Here is a 14,769-nt window from a genome sequence, read left to right as displayed (position 1 = left end):
GACCTGGAGTGCAAACTCCTGCTTCAGCCACACATCTAAAATGCAGCTGTGTTTATCTGTCCGTTTGGTGAGGAAACAGCTTCCAAACCAACACAATACTTATTTGGGAAGAAAACGCCACAGAATCTCCTCCTCCTGTCCAGCCTCACTCTGCAAACTGCAAACACTGCTGCCAACGGTGATCGACACAAACCTGCTGTCTCTCGCAATCACACATGTCCCACTCCTTGCTGCTGTCACACAGCCTGAGCACACAAGTGGCACATGCCAAAAGCAACTCTGAAGAGGCATGCCGTTCTGTCCAAACAGGTTTACTGTCCCATCCACTGTCCCTTTGCCATTTTATGTTCATTATCTTAATTACTCCAGTCTCACCCTGAAAAAGCTCTCCACTGCCTTAAAATCCTTCTCTAAAATACTTGCCCTATGCCCCTTCCTGCTCTAAGCCCCAGAGCGAGCGCAGGGCTTTTGGGAGACAAACTGCTGTCCCTGGTCCACAGGGCTGCCACATTCAAACGGAAGCTCTCAGGGAGGAGCCCTTGGCTTTGGGATGTGTCTCACTCAAGCACCGAGCACACACTAAAAATAGCCACTGTCAGGCAGCTAAACCAGACAGAGGTTGAGTCTGCCAGAAAAGACTTATCAGCTCGATTAATCCTAAAGGTAAACTGTGGAGCTTTCCTTGCCAGGAGCCTGGCATAGGCACTAGCCCACAAGGCTCCCTGTGAGCACAGGGCTGCATTTCTCTCCTGTTACCCTGGCCAGGCAGGATGCCGGCCAAGGTTGCATCATTTCCTGATGCCTCAAAAATATCCTCAAGATTTGGGCAGAACCTTGCCACCGCACTGACCATGGGAAGGAGCTGGCAGGAGCCAGTCACTCCCATGCACTCCACCAGGCTGCAGGAATGGGTGTAGGTACTCAGGAGCCAGATTCCTGCACAAACGTTTCCCATGGGGCTGGACACAGGCAAGCTCTGGACACACGCACACACAGACACCGTGAGTAGTGTCTGCTGAGGACGCCTCTACTCACTCTCTCTTGATGGCAGCAGCAGCCCCCTGCAGTTCGATGCATCTGCCCAGGATTCACTATTTCTCCACAAAGTGAGGACACTACAAAGCACAGCATCTTGCAGGTGACCCACAGCCTCATCTGCAGCTGGAGTGGCATCTCTTCTGGCTCCCCAGAAACACTATATATCTGCTTGAGTGCAGTCAGTCAGCTTCTTACTAAATGCAGGATTTTTACTGGTAAGGTTTCAATTCCCATTTTCAGCAACATGTGCTCTATAATAGGGCAGCGTAAAAGCCAAAAGTCTCTTCACCCCCCACAGAACATCATTTTAATTACCTCAGATCATTGATTTTTATCACCAAAGCACTTTCAATTACAGAAAACTAATGAGCAACTCTGCAATCCCACGCTGAACAACCCTGCAGGCTTTCCCTGAGCTCAGGCACCCTCACGACTTCTGATAAAACTGTCTAGGGGGACAGTCAAGAAAAACCCAAGCGTATGAGCCCATGCAAGGAGCAAAACCAGCCCAAGCACCTTTGCCAACTACACAGAGCATCACAGGGAGGCTTGGGGGTAATGATTTACATTGCAGATAACAGCACAGGCTTATACAGGCTCCTGCACCAGATCTCAAGTTTTGCAGTAAATTCTGTGTTGGCAGAACTAAAACCTAGAGCAGACGGCCAGCAAGAGACATTCCAGTGGCCACTTCTGTACCTCTGCAGATCTCCTGTGACAGGGTTTTCCAGACAGAAGGAAGTTTCCAACTACCTCCCTTCAGGATTTTATTTTGGTTAACTTTTGAAAGAAACTATCCCACTTTCACTCCTCACAGCCTTTAAGCCAAGAGTAGATGGCATCACTTCCAAAAATTCCAGAATTTTCAATGCAAACAAGTCCCAGTCTCAAGTAATAGGGCAGCAATGACCTCAGCTATTTACCATCAGCATGGCAAGTGCACACACTACACCCTGTACAAAGGAGAACCTAGCCAGCACTAGGAGGCAATTCCAGGCAAATGTTACTCCAGGACTTGGAAGCTGTCAGGAGAGAAAGCAGAAAGTACCGAAACCCATAGTCTCCCTCATGGCATTTCAAGTCTGTTACTCAGTTCCAAGGTGCCACAACACGTACTCTGCACATAACTGAACATGTTATTTCTGCACCCCCCTCAGTAGCAACCCTTACTCCTTAGCTGGGTATCAACTCCCATGCTCCAGACTCTCTCATCAGCCTGCCTGCTTCCTCCTATTTCCGCCTTGCCTGCTCTTTCAAGTAGTTCACACGTCTCTTCCTCTCTCCCCAAGGCAGCTGACTCCCAAGCTCTTTCTGGTTGCAACCCAATCAGCACTGCCAGATGTCTCGTAAAATTAATTTCCTTTTAGGCTCTTTCCCATGATGCCAAATTCCTTTTCCTTTCCTAAGCAATGGACTGTCACACAAACCTGCTCTGTCTCTCACAATCACACGTCATTTCCATAAAGACAAAGAAACAAAGACTCCTCTGCACAGCCTAGGAGGAAAAGGCCTGACCAAAGTAAACCTGCTACACAGAGAGTTTGTAGCTTCCCAGAGCAATCTGTTGGGTGCGCCTTGCTGCTCCCAGGCTGGCAATGCCATGTTTCCTCCCCCAGTTGTGTCCCTGTCCCTGAGAGGAGCTTGTGAAATTCCAGGAGACCCTGATAGGAATCTGGGACTGCCTTAGATCCTGTTAACAGGAGCGAGTTGGGACAGTGAGTCAGTGCAGCTCAACAGCTTGGACATGGAAACAGTGCCTTAAAGACAGTCCAGCTATGCAGCATACCACAGAGCTAAGAAAGCAGAGTGCAGGGCCTGCCAGAAGCAGGATGCCAGACAAACCTCCAGCAGCTTCAACATATCCAATATTGGACAGTTACTCAGAGCATTTCTGTCCTTCCAGTCCACCAGCACTGAACACATTTCTCAGCTCAGACATCTGACTGCCCCCCCCACCCCTCCAAATCATACCAAGCGAAAAAACATACTTACAGGCACCAAAATCTGTTTGCAGCCAGTGTCCAACACCATGTCCTGTAACATTTTGTCCGAAATGCCACTGAACAACATATGTCCTGGAGGCAGACTGGCTAAGTGAAGGTTAAATAACCGTTTAAGCTCACTCAGGGTGAGTACAAACTGTTTCTTAAATGTTGATGACACAAATGCCTTCAGTTCTTGGGCTACCCTGTCAATGCAGCCACCAGGCAAGTGTCCATTTAGAGAGTCCATGGAGTCCTCCCTATGGAGGCCATTGACGATGCCATTGTTCATGCCCTCATAAGCTGAGGTATCCATTGGCTCCTCATCACTCACAGGCTCCTCTTTAATGCGTATATTGGAAACATCCATCTTAGCTGAGGTATCATTTGATTTCATCTCTGCCTTTTGCTTCTGGAACTCCTTCTCCAGCTGCCCATAGTTCTGCTTGACTTTTGCTTTAGCCATGTTGACCCTTTGCTCCCCAGGAACCAGCAACGGATGACCTACTGAGAAACAAAAGATACCATAAATCTCACCATAACCAGAGTTCCATTCTTGCAGAATGTTGTTTGAAGAGCTCATAGTGAAATAAAATGAGGAAGCATCATGTGCTTGTGAAATCTATAGCATAAAACCAGTATGTTTATTCATTTTACTTTTGTTTTGGGTTTTTTTCTGTGGTTTGTTGGAGGGAGGGGGGAATGTTAAACATGTTGACAGTTGTAAGCCAGATGCTTGGAGAAGGGTATTCCAGTTAAAGAATCTGAAGCAAAGACAAAGTGCACTTATTCCATCACTAGGGCCTACGGAAGGCTGTTTACACATCTCCACTTGTGACCCAAATGCTTCCTTGCCTAACAGATTTCCTCTCTCTGTGTGTGTGTGTGTTTGAGAGTATCTAGTGGCTGGTGGGCCCTGCCTGAGCTACTGCCAGAGCCAGCATAAGGATGGTACAGTGAGGAGAGTGAAGGGGTTAACAGTGAATGCAAACACCCTTTTAGCATGAGGTGCCCACTGAGGTGCTCACTTTCATAGTGAGACTGTCTTCTGAGTATTATCACCCAGTGATAGGGAGAAAGGGACAGGAGAGAGTGCTTTTCCATGCTATTCTGTGCCTCTCCACCTGTGTCCTCTCCACACCCAGCTATCCAAAGGTGAAAGGAAGGGGCATGTGTGTTTGTGGCAGAGGAAACCAGTCTCAAAGCCAAAGGAAGGAGTGCTGTCTTTAAGGCAAAAGCATGCACAGCACACATACAGTTATCTTCTCTGCTGTAAGGCTCACTAATCCTCTCCAAATAACCCAACACCTAATCCTTCCAAGCAGATCAGACACAGGGTATTGAAATGGATTCATATGCTCATTTGTCAGTTCTGCTTACACTCTGCACTGGCTCCAGTGTCTGGCAATGAGCCCAGTGCCTAGTTAAAACTCTCTGGAATCTCAAGTTTTCACAATTTTAGGATTATGAGCAGCTACTTCAATATTCGCACTAGCATCAGTGATGGAGAAGGATGTCAAATAGACAGCTTCACACCTCCTTAAACCGCCTGCCAAACACATTCTTCATTAATTGCTCAGCCCTCAATCACACCACAGAGGGCACAGTGCAAACCAGAGGAAATGAAAAAAAGTGTCACCTCATGCACATCAGCTTGCAAACTGAGAGGTGAGAATTACGTGTGCACTTGCCCTGCCCTCTCTTCATGAGCTGTTTACACCCCTACACTATACAAGCTGCCTTAAATGAAGTGGTGGAAAACAGAACCAGCTGATCTTACACTACTAAATAGTGAGTCCCCGGTGCCAAGGATCCTCCCCGCTCTGCTGCAAGGATGCTACAGTAAGTTTGTGTTACCCCAACAACAGCGATGTTAGTACAGACCAAGCTCTGCTTCAAATAATCTAGAGGAAATCACAAGAAAGGAAAAATACCAAACAAAACAAGACTGGTCACCACCACGTTCAAAACCAGAGACGAACACCAAAACATCACCCAGGAATACAGAGGGATGAATGGGCTTCAGGATGATTCAAGCACAATTCCATTTACCTGATTGTGCCTCTTGATTCTTTGGTGTCAAGTGCTCCTTTAAGAGATTATAGACCTTTTCTAATCTGAAAGACAAAGATAAAATATACCAGCTTCAGTTTTGCTTGCATGCAGCCAGACCACCTTTAGCCATTAGCTAGAACACTTAAATTTCTCCAGGGAGACAAGGAACAGGAATTACTTGAGCTATGCAGTGCCACCCCCACCACACCATTGCCTGGTGATTGTGAGGGGAAAACCTTCACAGTAATGCAGATGAAAGTATCCATCAGTCTCTACAGAAACTTTGTACAAGATAGTTCTCTGCCTGTGGCATATTCCCCAAAATAAAACAAGTTATTTACTTAGCCTGAATGCCCATCCACAGCATATGTTGCCTCTGAACTATATCTGGATGCTTCTTAACAAAGTCTTCATCATAAGGGAGCATGAACTCCCAGCCTTTGTTTATTCTGGCCACAGACATGTGCTCTAGGAAGTCTTTCACGTCTTCTGGGCAGAGCTAAAAGAAAAAGCAAAAGCATACATAATAAGGAAGTCAATTTACACAAAACATATGCAGTTATGCTGATCTGGTATGTATGGGGCATCTCCATGAATATACACCCAGCTAGGTCAGAGATACTCATCCTTCTTTGCAGCACCAACACTTTCACACAATGCTAAAAGCACAGGACTTCAGAGAGCAGTGGTGATGAATCACCTGAGACTCAAATAGCTCCTGGCATGCTTTGTGAAGAAAAGGGAGTTTCCAAGCTGAGATGAAAAGATTCTATTGTGAAGAGAAGCATATTCTACAATATTAATCTTATTTTAGAGCTGCAGGTCAGACATGTTCCATCTACACATGAACAGCTTTTAAGCAGTGCTGGGTCTTACATTCCAAAAGTAGATGGTCTGTGCATAAACTGATTTGTGTTTTATAATGTTACTTTATTTTAAGGAAATTATGTGTTGTTCTCTTTTATATTTCTCATTAATTTGCCAGTTTTAACAAAATATTCAGGTGCCTGAGATGCTTTAAAGCTTTTATTCAATGCTAACAAGTGGCAATTGCCAACAGGAGTTGCTTTTTATAACACACCCAAAGAACAGCAGCTAGTATGGACTGCACAAGCACACATCTGTTTTGACGCACAATCAGGCAGCTTAATTCAAACAGTGTCCAGCTTTCCACTGAAACAGATGAGAGGACAAGATGCATTCCAGTGGCTCAGCTACAGGACCAGTCATATCCTGTGAAGTAGCGGTAACTGTGGGAGCTGCTTGAAACTTCTAAACAAAAGTATGCATTTATACCTGTTCCAAAGTGAAGTCATACCTGGAGAGCAACACTGCACGTCAGCAGTAATGCAGACACTATGAACCTGAGAGAAGGCTGCAGCATCCACTACCAACCTATAGACAAAGCCCAACACTCATCACCAGCTTCTGATTTAGGGAGAAAAAACCATTACTCACTTTTGTAACTGCTGCCACTTCCTTTCTCACAACCCAGCGGTCCCGTGTGAACTTCCACATCTAGGAAGGGAACAAAGGAGAAAAACCTAGCAACTGTATTCAGCAGTTGTCTTATTGAAGTTGTAGTAATAACTCTGTTCAATGATGTTACCAGAAAAATTGAAACCCCGTTCCTTTCAAGGATATGGAAGTAGGTGATTCTTGGCCAGGTAGCGGCAAAACACTTTCTGGCCTCTTCTGGCCTCAAATGGCCGTGAACACAGTATCAAAAGCTTTGAGAATCCATGGTTTGCCTTGGTGAACCCGTGACTACAAAAGCCAAAATACTACAAAATACAAAATGAAGAATTTCTTGAACTCAAACTTCAGTTAGTTTCCAAGAAACAAAAAAGGAAGATTCACTGGAGTGATGGTGGGACTCCAGAAGTCACACCTGAGGCTCAGCTTCTCACATAGTTAACCTAAATAAACTGTTCAGCCACTTCTGTCAATGTAGGGGCCTGTAGAGGCTGATGACTGTTGCCTTTCTGTAGCACACAGCCCCTTAGAAAATGCCTGTTCCTGTCTTCAGTGCACATCACATTGAGTTACAGTTATGCACGCTTGCCCCCAGCTAATGGAAAGCCAGGTGCTCTGGAAAGCAGCTCCTAAGTTCTAATATCCTGAAAGGCCGCTGCTGAGAGCAGGCTAAAAGGATACATGAGGACTTGGGCAGAACACTGAACATGACCTTGACTTCTTCCTGTCTCCATTTAAATAGACTGCAACCTCCTTTAGTCTTGTGAAGAATTCAAATCTCATTACTGTCAATTTCTTCCTGCCCTACGATGTCATCTCTGCATCCTTCTCTGATTCAGCTTCTCTCTGCCCATGAGCACACAAAATCACCATGCTCACTCTAGGGCACAGGGCACTTGTTTTAAAGCACAAGATGCTGCTGTCGTAAGGGAGCAGATCTATCAGTTCTCCTTGCATGCAACTCTGAGGTAGCCCTTTAACCTGAACTAGAGCCAATGGTACTAGTGTCATCAATTTATTTATGTGACAATCTGGGGAACAAACAGAAGCTTTTAGAAAAAGACACAAGTTACTCTTCCTCCTCCCCAAAGCACAGTGAGGACCAGGTGGACAGTGAAAGTCACCACTGGCCACATATGTCTTTTAGCATTATTACTTTACACAAATACATACAGATAAATAAAGTTCAGTTTTTAAGCTAGAGCACATTTTCTCCACAGATGCAACACAGCATTACATACTATGGCTGAGCCTTATGATCAAACATTTTACTTTGTCTGAAAGCCAGAAATATGTTTCTATTTTCCAGCATTTTAACTTTTTCCCTGTTTAGAACTAATCAGCAATTTACTTCGAGATCAATGCAGATCCATTTTTTCATGTAGTATATTTGGCATAATTCAAACAAAAATAATTTATCTTTACATCTTAATCACTAAACCACTGATGCTTACTTAACTTTGCATAATAATTTCTGGTACTTAGGACTTTACACATGACGTGTCAGCTAATCTACTGTGTCCTGAAGACTTATGTCACTGGGTCACACCTGAACCCAGGTCTCCATATGGCAGTGTCCTGCGCAGACATCAAGGCACAATCAAAAGTCAGCTTCAATCACCATCAGTTTTATCTTATACTAATACTGTAATTTCCTTAAAGTATCATACACAGCATGCTGCTATGCAAAACTACATCTCAGAAACAAACTGCAAACAAGGGGAACAGTCAGGTCTAACTGAAAGAAATCAGGGCAATGCACCTGTCAGCTTCTCTGATGGCGGAAGCCATAAACTGATTATGAACTTAGGAGCCACTTAGGAACTTAATTCTTTCCATAGTTAGCAAAAATAAACACAATGCAGAGGTTGTTTCTTTCTGCTGTGGTTACATGTGCTTACAAGACCTGTATTCATTTCACTTCCATGTGCAGCTACTGCTCACAAAAGGTGCCTGGAACAAAGTCCTTTCACTGATTAGCGGCTCTGGGGAATAAAGTCCTTTTTAAAGATCAATAGTGCATGCTCAGGGAGCACAAGGCTTACCCACACTGCCCTTGTGAGACCTCACAGTCCTGAGCCCAAGGAAACAGATCTGGGGAAACAAGTACTTTGTTATCCAGTCCTGGCTTTTCTGTAAGCCCTTCATTGTGGGGCTATGTGATAGGGGCTCTACAGCATGTATTAGGAATGGATGAATACTGTTAATGACAGATCTGAACCTGCCAACCAACAATAATGTCAATCTACACCAACACTCCCATGACAGGCTTCAGGATTAAAGCACAAATGATTTCTTTGGAGGAAACACCTTATTGCAGTAGAGCAGCAGTTCTGCAATGCCATGGTGTCTCAGGCAAACTTCATCTGTGTTTTCCTTTAAGGACAACAAACACTGTTATACTTACAACAAAATCTCTCCCTCTACAAAGCACTTCTGCAGGGACTCCACTATGTGGACTAGAAGTATCTTTTGGATAGAGGACATCACTGTTAATTAAAAAAGAAGGACACATTAGTTACTAGGTACTCCACAAAAACTGGTATTGGTGAAGATTAACGTAACAAACATGTCCTCCCTGTTATGCAGTTAAATTATACCTTTACCCAAAGCCTAGTTTTCATTAAAGGAATTAATACTGGTGTAATTACACCACTGCAATTACACTAGTGCAAAAAGGCTTACACCAGCTAAGCATAGCCTTGTGGCTAGCAGATGCGTGCAACACAGGTAAAAGCTCTGCTTTGTTCTTGCAAAGCCTATCCCCCTATGGGTTGGTGTAAACAATACCAGAGTGATCCTAAGAAATGCTTAGGCTAACCTAGTATGCAGCCTTGAAGGCAGCATTTAATCAAAATGCTGATGGATGGGCATAAGGAGTTTTTAATAAAGTCTTTCCCAGCAATCACAGGCTTAAGACAACAGTACTACAAAATGTCATGCTCAAATCTAACAGCCCCAAGACCAAGATTAACCTGTGTCCTTGTCTGCTTGCAAGACCAACTGGATGACATTTGTAAGCATGCTAACCAAAGTCTCAAGGCAGCCCAGGTTCATGATCTTGATCCTACCCAGGTCAAAGAAATGGGTCCCCTCTCCATCTAAAGCTCTGATGTGCACACGGGCTGCTCTGTGCCCAACCATTCCAAACACGCCACATCTACTAGAGATACATACATCCATCTCAGACTAGTAGGAAAGAATGAGCTGTAACGTAAAAGCAATCTGAATGCTAATATACAATCTTTTAACATGTTTCCAGCTTCCTTTTGGAATAGCTAGAGGAACAGCAGGGGTTGCTGTTAAAACCGTTCATGTTGCTAGTACAGGCTTGTATCACAACAGCTGAAACATCCTGCTAACAGACCCAGACTGCTAGGTGGTGCCACTCAAACACACAGAGCTATTCAAGAGATTGTAATTCTCTGCATGCAGTGCTCCACCCAGGTTAAAAAAAACAAACAAACCAACCCACAAACAAAAAAATTATACTGCACTTTACACTTCAATTCCCAGTGGGATACTTTATCCTAATAAACAGAAGGATGATACAGAATCCATTTCATATGGTACACTCAGAACTCCACGCTTGATTTATTAAGCGGGTAATGATTTCCAGAGGGTAGCTTTCAGCCGGCAAGAGCAGCACCCACTGATGAACACAAGGTGACTGCACAAATATCCTTCTTTAGCTGAATTTAGCTAAGAAATACTACAGCTGCCATTGAATTCATTTTCTGTGTTTATATTTTACACTAATCTCTGGAAGAATTCACAGCAGTCCTCTCACAAAAGAACACGAGCAAAACCACCAAAACCCTGACATAACTCAAATGGAAATACAGATTACATCACTGCCCAGCTATAATTTTAGCTAGGGTAGATATTAAGGTATTATCCTTTAATATCAATAATTTGAATTTTGAGTATCTGACTGTCCTAAAAAGCACCAAACATTAAATCAAGATTTTACCCTGCTGTGAGTTAAGAAAATGGCTACTTTGGAACACAAGGAAGATGAGTATATAAGATCCATTGTTCTGATCCTCTCCTAAAAGCAGAAAACCATGTCCCAGTAACAAAGACGAACCATACCTCTTCACCACCCAGTTTCCCTGGACCAGCATTGCCACCTGCTGTATACAGCGGAGAACTGCCGTAGAGTCAGTCCCAGAGCCTAGCAAACTCATCAGATTTGCAAATGGCATGACCTTCACTGAAAGGCAAAATACAAACTAGATTAAGGGTTTCTTCAATGCATATGATACAGACTTAGATTTATAAATCTAGGATTATTTATGCTGAAGTTCGTGGTCAAAGCTGCAACTTAGAAAAAACCCAAAACCTAAGTTCTACTAAGTTCCCCCTGCACTACAGCCGTCATTTGTTCTGAAAGTATCTGCTAGTGTTGAAAAGTTGATTGGCTTAAATGGTCCCAGTTGATTAGACGAACTGGTCCCAAATTAATGCATTAATAAAATAAGTAAATAAAAAAAAAAGCTATGCCTTTGGCTATACAGACACCTGACAAGACAGGAAGGTTCTGAGGCAAAGTTCTCAGCGTTTGCTCTCATCAGATAGTAAATCTGAAGAGACAAAGTAAAATTCCTAGATGACACTCATGAAGCGTATGTCACTGAAAACTCCACAGAAAATCCCAAAGTGCAGCTTGTTGTGTGAGCTTTCAACTTACAATTTACACTCAGATCCCACATTCCAGAAGTTACCTGCTGAAACAGATGTATCCACAAAGCTATCATCAGATCAGAAATTATTTTAAGACTAAATTGCCTCCAAACATACAGACGAGCAATCAGACCTGCTCTTCTGTGCACAGCAGGACTTCTTAAAGGAAAAGGCTCAGGATTTGGATTCTTCACAGAATCAAGACATCCAGACAGATTGTCTGGTTAGGTGGGAAGAGTGGCACTGCTAGAAAAGGTGAGGCAATTAAAAGTCACAAAGTGCAAATGTATTACAAAAGCTACAAACCATTCTTCATCAGGATCTTGATCTGATCAGCAAGGGGTAAAGTTCTCAGCTGGGCCATAGAAAGCACATTGCTTGGAGCCATTGGTTTGTCACTGCAGATAAACAAACAGATTTGCAGCCCATGAAAACAAGCATCCAACCAATATGGACTTTGAACATTCTGTACAAACACTTACCTCTCTTCCTCTACGCTTGGAGGCATCAGCATCATTAAATATTCACTAGGAGAAAAGAAAACACATCCTTAAAATGCTTGTCTTGGGACTTCCCCAGTTTAAATACAGTTATTTCTTGCTTAGAGCAATACTACCTGTGTGAATCTACAAAACAAACATTAGCCTGAAAAGAGAGCTTTCCCCTTTCCTCTCCCATCTTCCTCTGTAAATTCAGTACTAGTAAAAACTATTGACATTCATCTGACCAAAGAGAAAGCATTAAATAAATGCGAGTCAGAATCCTGACTTCTGACAGATGAGGTGTCCAAGCAGAGGAACTGCAAGAGTAAATACATCAAACACAGGTGCTCTGACAGAGCAAAATAAGAGGGGTCATGTGAGGTCCCACAGACAGAGAATCGGGCCAGCTACAGAAAGTCTTTTCCACTCATATAATTACCAGTGTCTGTAAGGAAAGAATCAGATTATAAAGACTTCTCAGAACACCTAGCACTGTTGCACTGACATGCTGAATGTTAAGAACAATACACCCAGACCATTAAACAGAGGGAGTCTGACACTTTACTACTACTTGGGCCATGGTTGTATCAGATTACAGTGAAGAATTAGTATTGACTGCATCATGGGAAGGTTCCTGTATAGCTGCAGTCACCAAGAAACAAAACCAAACACATTTCAAGTAGTTTCAGGTGTCTCTCACAAATCATGAAAATTATATAAGTTTTGCTAACACAGGAAGTTATTGGCTTCAGAATTTAAATTTGTTTTAACCAGAAGGAGCTTTTACTTTTCCCTTACAGTATTTGCAGTCTCAACAACACAGGGTTGTGATAACGTACAATCCCAAATGAAAACAGCCACTTTCAATCTCAGAGTACAGGGAAACAAAGAAAGCAACCTGAATAAGTCAAGGGCTAGTTTGCTTCTGTATTATTTAAACAATTTTTATCATGGCTACAGTCCTCACAGAACAGACTTTTAAAGAATACACCTGCTAACTACTCTGAAAATAACCCCAACAAATTACTGCAATTTCTGTAGGAAACCATCAAACCATTACCTGGGAGATTTAATTAATTCCGTGTTTTCAGCAAGGCCATGACCTTGACTAAATAAATACTGGCGCTCGTGTTCCGAACGGCTATCCTGGAGATACGGAAAGAACAAGAGTCACCACCACATACTGAAAACATAGAAAATGCCAGAGAGGTGGCTTCCTCATTCCAAACTGTGACTGCACTGTCAGTACTGTGCCACTTAAGCATCCACCTCACTAACTGATGTTTGCTTTCACTTTCTTGAAAGATGCTCTCATGATGTGGCAAGATTTCTGTTGCTGTGACTTCAAAATCTCCTGATGGACATGCATGTGGGTCAGACAAACAGGATTTCTGACACTCAACTGACTGGGTTCTTCACGTTTTTCCACAAATTCCAGTTCATAATACAAGACCTAAGTGATTCTTCAATTCAGCTCTCAGTTGTCTCTTGTCCAGCTCTCAGTTTTAAACCTTTTCCATTGTGGAGACTCCAAAGCATTCTCCAGTGGAGGAGATACAGAGCACTGCAGGGCCTGTTCAAGCCTACAGACATACTTTTGTTCATTATCTTTTGACAATTCCCTGATTCCCATGGGCCCAAACTTAGAAACAGCTCTACATTTGGCTGAGCCTTCTGGCCTAGGCAGCCTCTTCAGCAGCCAGAGTACACCTACCTTCAAGCCATAATAATGCAGATGAACCCAATGTTCTTCTGCTTGTCTCTTCTGCAGGAATTCGTAAGACTGAACACGCCGTTGACGAGCTTGTTCAGTCTCAGGGCGGGAGAATCGTACCTGGAAGATTTGGGCATCATTAAATACAACCCCAAAACTCACAAAACAAACACCTGCATTAGTTATTTGATACCTAAGTAACAGCAGCTAGGGGCCCTAGCTCAAATGAATCATCCACCACTGTCACAGTATCACACAGTATCACAGTATGCTAGAGATTAGAAGGGACCTCAAAAGATCATCTAGTCCAATCCCCCTGCTGGAGCAGGAACACCTAGGTAAGTTTACACAGGAATGTGTCCAGGCAGGTTTTGAATGTCTCCAGAGAAGAAGACTCCACAACCTCCCTGGGCAGCATGTTCCAGTGTTCTGTCACCCTCACTGAGAAGAAGTTTCTTCTCAAGTTTAAGTGGAACCTCTTGTGTTCCAGTTTGTACCCATTGCCCCTTGTCCTATCATTGTTTGCCACTGAGAAGAGCCTGGCTTCATCCTCGTGACAACTCCCCTTTATATATTTATATACACTAATAAGGTCACTCCTCAATCCCCTCTTCCACAAACTATAGAGACCCAGCTCACTCAATCTTCCCTCATAAGGGAGATGCTCCACTCCCTTAATCATCTTAGTTGCCCTGTGCTGGACTCTCTCCAGCAGGTCCCTGTCCTTCTTGAACTGAGGGGCCCAGAACTGGACACAATATTCCAGATGCGGTCTCATCAGGGCAGAGTAGAGGGGAAGGAGGACCTCTCTCGACCTACTAACCACCCCCCTTCTAATACACCCCAGGATGCCATTGGCCTTCTTGGCCACAAGGGCACAGTGTCGGCTCATGGTCATCCTGTCGTCCACTAGGAACCCCAGGTCCCTCTCCCCTACACTGCTCTCTAACAGGTCATTCCCCAACCTATACTGGAACCTGGGGTTGTTCCTGCCCTGATGCAGGACTCTACACTTTCCCTTGTTATATTTCATCAAGTTATTCCCTGCCCAACTCTCCAGCTTGTCCAGGTCTCGCTGGATGGCAGCACAGCCTTCCGGCATGTCAGCCACTCCTCCCAGCTTAGTGTCATCAGGAAACTTGCTGACAGTACACTCAATTCCCTCATCTAAATCACTGATGAATATATTAAATAATACTGGTCCCAGTACTGACCCTTGGGGCAGTCCACTAGATACAGTCTTTCTGCTTCTGCAACAAAGGCAAGCCTCTCTTGCTTCCCCCCTCCCTAGCCCAGAGTCACCAGGACTAGCTGGGATCTCCTGCCCTTTTATTTG

The 14,769-nt window shown here is 43.8% G+C and overlaps 1 protein-coding gene across 2 annotated transcripts in view; it reads right to left on the bottom strand.

Moving 5' to 3' along the window:
• POLR3E (RNA polymerase III subunit E) overlaps positions 1 to 14,769 on the bottom strand; it is a 31,926-nt gene that overhangs the window by 5,714 nt on the left and 11,443 nt on the right. For both annotated transcript variants that reach the window (XM_061367462.1, XM_061367454.1), the window contains exons 9-18: positions 13,434 to 13,553; positions 12,780 to 12,865; positions 11,720 to 11,764; positions 11,544 to 11,635; positions 10,647 to 10,767; positions 8,959 to 9,040; positions 6,534 to 6,593; positions 5,417 to 5,574; positions 5,073 to 5,137; positions 3,031 to 3,524 (exon numbers count right to left, since the gene is read on the bottom strand). In XM_061367462.1, coding sequence (XP_061223446.1) covers positions 3,031 to 3,524; positions 5,073 to 5,137; positions 5,417 to 5,574; positions 6,534 to 6,593; positions 8,959 to 9,040; positions 10,647 to 10,767; positions 11,544 to 11,635; positions 11,720 to 11,764; positions 12,780 to 12,865; positions 13,434 to 13,553 — 1,323 coding nt within the window. The remainder of the gene's footprint in view (positions 1 to 3,030; positions 3,525 to 5,072; positions 5,138 to 5,416; positions 5,575 to 6,533; positions 6,594 to 8,958; positions 9,041 to 10,646; positions 10,768 to 11,543; positions 11,636 to 11,719; positions 11,765 to 12,779; positions 12,866 to 13,433; positions 13,554 to 14,769) is intronic.

Source organism: Neopsephotus bourkii, unplaced genomic scaffold, assembly GCF_033783945.1.
Source record: "Neopsephotus bourkii isolate Nb327-2 ecotype Australia unplaced genomic scaffold, CSIRO-AGI_Nbou_v1 NB_126, whole genome shotgun sequence".
Taxonomy (NCBI): domain Eukaryota; kingdom Metazoa; phylum Chordata; class Aves; order Psittaciformes; family Psittacidae; genus Neopsephotus; species Neopsephotus bourkii.
The sequence above is the reverse complement of the archived record's forward strand: the minus strand, read 5'-3'. Positions and strand labels throughout refer to the sequence as shown.